Source organism: Rissa tridactyla, chromosome 4 (assembly GCF_028500815.1).
Source record: "Rissa tridactyla isolate bRisTri1 chromosome 4, bRisTri1.patW.cur.20221130, whole genome shotgun sequence".
NCBI lineage: Eukaryota > Metazoa > Chordata > Aves > Charadriiformes > Laridae > Rissa > Rissa tridactyla.
In genome coordinates, this window is record NC_071469.1 from 28,234,222 (window position 1) to 28,242,110 (window position 7,889).

Genomic DNA, 7,889 nt, shown 5'->3' on the forward strand with positions numbered 1-7,889 from the left:
CTGCAAGCTTCCCCTGAAAAACAGTCACTTTGTCAGAATTGATTTTCTTACTGTATTTTATCTGCTCCTACCATTTCTCTAACTTCAGCATATGCATTTCATTAAGCCTTCCCTGTAAAATAATTCCGCTCACATACATATCAAATTCGTTTGCCAGCTTTATAGATTATAACCAGACACATATAAAACGTTTTAGACAACTAAAAATGGAAATGAGACGCACTGGCAATATGAAACGAATTATTTAAAGCAACAACTTTTTTGTAGTGTGAGTTTTGAAACATTTATTGACCGAATACAAGGTATCTTTCCTGCTCGGTGCTGCATCGCTGCTGGGCGTGTGTGTGTGTGTACGCGTGTAAGGGAGCCGTGGCACCACGCCACAGAAACCCCAAGTCCCTTTAAAGCACAGAGGGAAACCTGTAACGGACGGGGTTTTCGGCGTTTCTAGCAACAAAGGAACCAGGAAGAAGTACTGAAAGAAAGAAATGCCCCCAACACAGCCCGGCTGGGAGAGGCTCCGCAGGCACCGGGAGCGAGAGCGCTCCCTCCGCGGGCAGCGCTGCCCCGTGAGGCGATGACGGCTGCCGCCCGCCGCGCAGCCCGCCCGCTCCCTGCCGAACCGCGTCCCCGCGGTGGGGGTTTATTATTCTTTGGATGTGGACAGCGTTTGTAAAAACAGCCGCCGACTGCAGCGAGAGCACAAGCGGGCTGTGCGGAGCCCCTCCCGGCCAGCACCGGCGTGGCCGCGGGGGCAGGCGGGGAGCGGGCAACTTTGGGGATCGCGGTCGGGAGAAGGCAGGCTTCGGGTTTAGTTTTTTTTTTTATTTTATTTTGTTTTCCCCCCAGTGAAATTAATTCTCGGCTTATTTGCATGAGGCGAAGTTGTTTTGAGTAATTTGCCTGTTAGCAGTGTTATGCAAATGTTAGCAAGCTATTTAAAGGGGGAAATAGAGAAAAAAAAAAAAAAGAGCCGTGTGTTCTCACAGCGCCGGGGAAATCCTATGTCCCTTTGCATTAGCGAGATGAGATCACAGCGATTACTCACCTGCCCGGCCTCTCCTACACCCTTGAGCAACGCACAGCACTATCTTTCCCAGCCCAACCTTAAACACTCGGCAAACATGGCCGATTTAAACAAATCAAAAGTGGAAGAGCTTCTGATGTAGTCACGGGCTTACAGAAACTGTGTCATTCTGTCACCGGGATCACTGAAAGAGAAACACGAAATCGGATATTAAGGCGGGATCCCCCCCATTTGCCTCAGCAGCCGGAGCGCACGGGAATCCCACCGACAGCCCCGGTGGCAGGACGCCGCGCAGCCGTCACGGAGGCGAAGCGGGGCGAACCGCGGGCTGACAAAATCCTGAAAACGAGACATTTGAACTTAGAAAGCCCAGCCAGGAAAAAAACCGCACCACCAACCGCCCCATCCCCCCCATCACTGTTCATGCGCTTCCTGGCCGCGTTTTCGCGGCGGCGGCGGAGGAGGAGGAGAAGGAGGAGGGCGAGGGCGCGATCTGGCGTTCAAGTTTCCAAACATAGCCGGCAGCGCGGGCTGCCCGCGCGCCCCGCCGTGCCCCGCCGCGCTCCAGCTGCCGGCCGCGCAGGGGCGGGCGCGGGCAGGGCGCCGGGCATGCGCGCTCCCGCGCAACAACTGGGCTCCGCGCCGCCGGCCGGGGGAGGGGAGCGAGGGGCGGGCGCTCGCCGGTGACGCGGGGCCCCGCCCGGTGCAGCCGAGCCGAGGCGAGGCGGGAGCGCGGCGCGGAGGTGGGGAGGGGCGGCGCGGCGCGGCGCGGGGGGAGCGCGGCGGGAGCGCGGCGCGGCGGAGGGGGCGCGCAGGCACAGGCGGCGGCGCGCAGCACCCCGCGCTCGGACTGCGAGCAGCGGCGAGGATGTGAGTGAGGAGCAGGCGGCGCCGCTCGCCACGCTGCTGCCGCCGCTGTCCCCGGGCCGCTCCCGCTCCGCCGGCGCTCGGGGAAGCCGCTGCCGGGACCGGACAGCTCCGTGCGGGTGTCCCCCTTTCGCTCGCGGCGGTGGATCAGCACGTAGCAAAGTGCGAGCTCGCGAGGCAGCCGCGGAGGGTGGAAGGTGACCCCCCCATCTTCCTCCGTGCACCTCCGCCTCCTCCCGGAGGAGGAGCAGCAGCAGCGGAGAGCTAGAGAGCGCAGGGAAACAGAAGCGGCTAGAAGGCGACCCCCACCCAGCCCCCCGGAGGAGCAGTAGAAGCGGTTCCCACCCCTCCGGGGCAGCAGCGGCAGGACCAGGTAGAAGAAGCTCTCTCCGGCGACGGGAGCAAGCTAAAAGCAGACGATCCCCCCGCTGAAAGGGGCAACAGGATCAGGTACAGGAGAGCCCCCCCCGCCCCCCTGCAGCCCAGGGGGGAAGACTGAGCCAGCCCCTACCCCGGCGGCAGCGGCAGCAGCTCCCCGGCCAGCAGCACCATGTCCGCCGCGCAGGTGTCGTCGTCCCGGAGACAGTCATGCTACCTGTGCGACCTGCCCCGCATGCCCTGGGCCATGATCTGGGACTTCACGGAGCCCGTCTGCCGGGGATGCGTCAACTACGAGGGCGCCGACCGCATCGAGTTCGTGATCGAGACGGCCCGGCAGCTGAAGCGGGCGCACGGCTGCTTCCAGGACGGCCGCTCCCCGGGCCCCCCGCCGCCGGTCGGCGTCAAGGCAGTGCCACTCTCCGCCAAAGAAGCGGCGGCGGCGGCGGCGGCCCAGCAGCTCAACCATGTGGACGCCTCCTCTAAGGCAGCCTCGGCGGGGCTGACCCAGTCCAGCTTGGACCGCTACGGGCTCAGCGCCGCCGCGGCGGAGCAGCGCAGCCGCTTCGAATACCCGCCGCCGCCGGGCAGCCTGGGCAGCAGCCACGGCGCCCGCCTGCCCAACGGGCTGGGGGGGCCCAACGGCTTCCCCAAGCCGCCTGAGGACGGGCCGCCGGAGCTGAACCGGCAGAGCCCCAACTCCTCCTCCTCCTCTTCCTCCTCCCGCCGCGGGGCGCACGGGGGGCTGGTGTCCGGCCTGCCCCCGGGGGCCGCCGGCGCCCAGATGAACGTACCCCCCAACCTGCTGCCGCAGACCTTGCTGAACGGGCCCGCCGCCTCAGGCGTGGCGCTGCCCCCGCCGCACGGAGGCCTGAGCGGCCGTGGCGGCGGGGGTCCCCCGGCTCCCTCCGCCTCCTCCCAAGGGGGCACCTGTGGCGGCGGCGCCGGGGGAGGCGGCGGATCATCCTCCGAGGCCTGCGGCAAGCGGCCGGGCTCGGTGTCCAGCAGTGACCAAGAGCGGGAGCTGAAGGAGAAGCAGCGCAACGCGGAGGCGCTGGCCGAGCTCAGCGAGAGCTTGCGGAACCGGGCCGAGGAGTGGGCCAGCAAGCCCAAGATCGTGCGGGACACGTTGCTCACTCTGGCCGGCTGTACCCCCTACGAGGTGCGCTTCAAGAAGGATCACGCCCTGCTGGGCCGCGTCTTTGCCTTCGACGCCGTCTCCAAGCCGGGCATGGACTATGAGCTGAAGCTCTTCATCGAATACCCCAGCGGCTCCGGCACCGTCTTCTCCAGCGCCTCCGGCGTGGCCAAGCAGATGTACCAGGACTGCATGAAGGACTTCGGCCGCGGCCTCTCCTCGGGCTTCAAGTACCTGGAATACGAGAAGAAGCACGGCTCCGGCGACTGGCGGCTCCTGGGGGACCTACTGCCTGAGTCCGTGCGCTTCTTCAAGGAGCTGGTGGGCGCCGACATGCTGCCGCAGCCCTACCTGGACGCCAGCTGCCCCATGCTGCCCACGGCGCTGGTGAGTCTCCCGCGGCCGGGGGCCGGGGCCGGCGGGGCGCAGGGCACGGCCGCCGCCTCTAGGGGACCCGGCGGCGGCGGCGGCGGCGGCGGCGGGGCGATGCGCAAGAGGAAAGCCTCTCCCGAGCCCTCGGACTCGGCCGAGGGGGCTCTGAAGCTCAGCGACGAGCAGCAGCGGCAGCAGTGGATGGCCAGCCAGAGCGAAGCGCTCAAGCTCACCATGTCGGCCGGGGGCTTCGGGGCGGTGCACGGCGGGGGCCCCCCGCCGCCGCCGCCGCCCCTCGGGCCTCACTCCAACCGGACCACGCCGCCCGAGTCCGCCCCGCAGAACGGACAGTCCCCCATGGCCGCGCTCATGTCGGTGGCCGACACGCTGGGCAATGCCCACTCGCCCAAGGACGGCAGCTCGGTGCACTCCACCACGTCCACCCGCAGGAACAGCAGCAGCCCCGTGTCGCCGGCCTCGGTGCCGGGCCAGCGCCGCCTGGCCTCCCGCAACGGGGACATGAACCTGCAAGTGGCCCCTCCTCCCCCCAGCGCCCACCCCGCCATGGACCAAGTGCACCCCCAAAACATTCCGGACTCCCCCATGGCCAACAGCGGGCCCCTGTGCTGCACCATTTGCCACGAACGCTTGGAGGACACCCACTTTGTTCAGTGCCCCTCTGTGCCCAGCCACAAGTTCTGCTTCCCTTGTTCCAGAGAGAGCATCAAGGCCCAAGGGGCGACTGGCGAAGTCTACTGCCCCAGCGGAGAGAAATGTCCCCTAGTCGGTTCCAATGTGCCTTGGGCATTTATGCAGGGCGAGATCGCGACCATTTTAGCTGGGGACGTTAAAGTGAAAAAGGAGAGAGACCCTTGAGTAGGAAATCCAATCCCTTCAGACTCCTGAAGATGTAGAATTGTGAATATAACAAACTGCAAAAGTTAGTCTTATGTATAGACATTATTTTCGTCGTATGTTTCTATATTTTGAAACAAAGGTATGTACTCTTCTTCATTTGAAGGATAGAGCTGGTTTTTGTTAAACAGAATATAATATTGTTTGGTTACTACATAATACCTGTTCTCATTTCTTTGGCAGTGTGTTGGCTAGGTACAAAGTTAATAGCCCTTAGCGATTACCTGCTGCTGGTGTGTATTTTTGTAAATGTATGCACTTCTCTGAAAGAAGAAGAAAAACACAAAAGACAAAAAAAATTTTTTTTTTGCCAAGGCCAGTGTTGATGCCTAAAAAATTGCTACGAAAATGGTGACAGCTTATGTTTTACAAGCCCTGAGTGTTAGTCTTTCACTTTATTTTTTTCGTTTTTGTTTTTTGTTTGCAAAACGGTGGGGTGGCTCTGGGGGGAGGGTGTTTTTTGTTGCAAGTTTGTAAGGAAAATGTTTCAGTTTGTTTCTATTGATCTGAACGTTTTTAATCTTCATGTGTTTTTTGTTTTTGCTTTTATTGATGCACGGATGCTTTTGAACAGTAGAGCAAAATGCTGTACATGAAAAACATGCTCTGTTTGTCCTTTATACATTTCTGTAGTTAACAGAACACTGTAATGTGCCTTGGAGCTTAGTAAATTGTAATAAATTCAATTGATATTAATACTTCTCGCGTAGCAAGTTTTATTTTTCTCAGAGCTTAGGCAGCACGCGCAAGCCATGTTGCCTTTTTAAAAGTCTCCATTATACCACGAGCCTGCAGTTCGTTGCGATAATTGTGGCACTTGTACACACATTTTCACATATATGTAGTAAGATGATGATGTTGATAGTGTTATCAAACTTATCTAAATCTTGGCACTGTGCCTATTTACATTTCACCTTTAATGTTGCAGTAACAGTTGCTGACTAAGCATTTTCTATTTACTGTTTCTGCATCTCATTTCCTCCTCTCTTCTCCCCCCCCCCCCAGCTCTCCAGCTGCAAAGTGTCTGCAATACAGGATGCATCCATTGCGTACGCAATTTAATAAGGCTTGAGATTTGAAACGAAGCACTCTTTCACAAAAAAACCTCCAGCATCACGTGGTTAATTATTTTAGTTGATTTTAAGAGCAGTCATCAAAGCTCGGCATTAGCCGTAGACAAGTTGTAAGGCAGGACGGTAGTTGAGCACGGCGCAAAAATGGGTAGCGGGAAGTAACAGCTTCTACTGTTGGTGTTGCAGCTGGTGGGTCACTACCCCATTCAGGCAATGGCTTTCATAACTGAGTCGGTGAACAGTTCAGGGGCTGTGTTGTGTTTTCAGGTGAGGAAGCTTCCTTAAAGCGCTGAAGTGAAATGCTTTCCTCTTGGCAACGATCATTTGTGGTTCTTTGTATAATTAACTATTTTATGTGACATTTGCTGGAGATTGAGGAGCAGTGCAATACCTGTTAGGTGATCAACAGGCAAAGTAAATACACAGGCCTCACACTAGCTAGAAAATGCAAACAAACCTAATGTGAACTTTGTCCTTTCCAGTGAGGCAAATGGAGGAAAGAGAGAAAACCTGAAACAAAAACAGCAGCGCTGCAGAAACCCTTTGCAGTTTGACCGGCAGAACACAGAGCTGTTCCAAATGCAACAGTGTCATAGGTTATGAGCTCTGAGTTTATTGAATATTAAGGATCCCCATTCCCCCAAATCTCATAATTGTACAAAGAGGTAATTTTTAAAAGTCTAGATGGCATTTGGTATCTGCTTGATCTTAAGTCATTTTTCATTTGTATTCCTGGTGGAGAGGATGGTAGAAGCCTTGAGACTATATGCTTAGTGTGCATCCAGATCTTTGCTCTCTTGTGTAGGTACATACTCCAGTTATTTTGGGGGTGGTGTGGGGTATATTTTGAGATTCAGTCTTTGTCATCACTGTATCTGTGATTTCAGACAATGACTTTGTGTGTATACATACTCATTTTTTTTTCTGCCCAGTGATATATTGGTGCTTAAAAATCTCTGAACATACTGTTCTTATGTAATGAATCGGAGTGGATAATGCAGAAAAAGAATGTTTAGAGTTAATTATTAGATACAACCTATACATTTTGAGTTAATTATTGGATACAACCTGTGTGGATTTTAGAGTATAGATTTGTACTGATCCTATTTTCAATTATTTTTAATCATGCAGTTCCCACACAGCAGTTTATTTCTAAATCATGAGATAGGCAGACTAACATTGTGAGCTCATGACTGTCAGAGAAAAAAATTGTTCACATGGATGAAATTCTGAGTTTAAACCAAACAAGGAGAGAAGTAATATTCATGTGTGAATTGCAGCTGCCATTAAGAGAAAAAAGCTACTGGCTATTCAACATTTAATTATGTCACACAAGTGTGAGTACCCTGATTTATATAAACGGAGCCACTCCTGTAATCCTGAAATCAGTCATCAGTAGTTGGAGTTAGAAAGAGCCCCGTTTGGTGGATTTCTTTAATTGCAGAGCATTCTTGAAAAGCTCTTATCAGTCAGAATTTTGGAAGCATAAGCCCACTTATGATACTCATCAATTTGATTTTTAGCAGGCAAAGGAAAGGTAAGGGGCAGTAGACATAGGTGGTAAATAAGCTTGAAGTGAATTGTAATACTGCAGTTAATTAAAGTTAACTGTGGCTACGGGGCATTTGTTGTATGGAGGTTTTTTGTAACCATGTGACCTTTTCTTTTACTCTGGCTCATTAAGCAGCCAGTCTGGACATATTATCCAGCATTTCTTTGAACCCACTCCATAGGTTTTTCTGTTTCTGAAGATGTCCACAGCTGACAAACAAGCTGTAACCTTTTTTTGAGGAGGAAGAAAAGGGAGCTGCTGAGCAAGTCTCACATGCAGAGATTCAGCTGATTTCTGTATTTTACAGTAATGCTCCCCTCCCCCCTATTAGCCAGTTATTTAAGGTAAAGCCCAATGTTTGCTTGAATAAATCGCGTAAGTGAATTTATTTGTCCAGGTGGTCATTTGTTGTGCTCTCATTCCTTCTTGTAATGGGGAAGTATTTAAATGGTTTATTTTCCCAAGGAGGGTTGGTGGTTGTTTTGGTGGCGGTTTTTTTCCAGCTAGATTATTCTCGACATTTCTTTTAATAGCCTTGTAGCCTATTTTCTAAGAAATGGGTTAGAA

General features: G+C 54.4%; 1 protein-coding gene across 1 annotated transcript; it reads left to right on the plus strand.

The window, feature by feature from the left end:
• Positions 1–1,796: 1,796 nt before the first annotated feature.
• On the plus strand, positions 1,797–5,393 carry IRF2BPL (interferon regulatory factor 2 binding protein like). Its single transcript, XM_054199413.1, has one exon. It carries the CDS (start codon positions 2,445–2,447, stop codon positions 4,656–4,658), a length of 2,214 nt encoding a protein of 737 aa, XP_054055388.1. The 5' UTR covers positions 1,797–2,444; the 3' UTR covers positions 4,659–5,393.
• Positions 5,394–7,889: the final 2,496 nt, after the last annotated feature.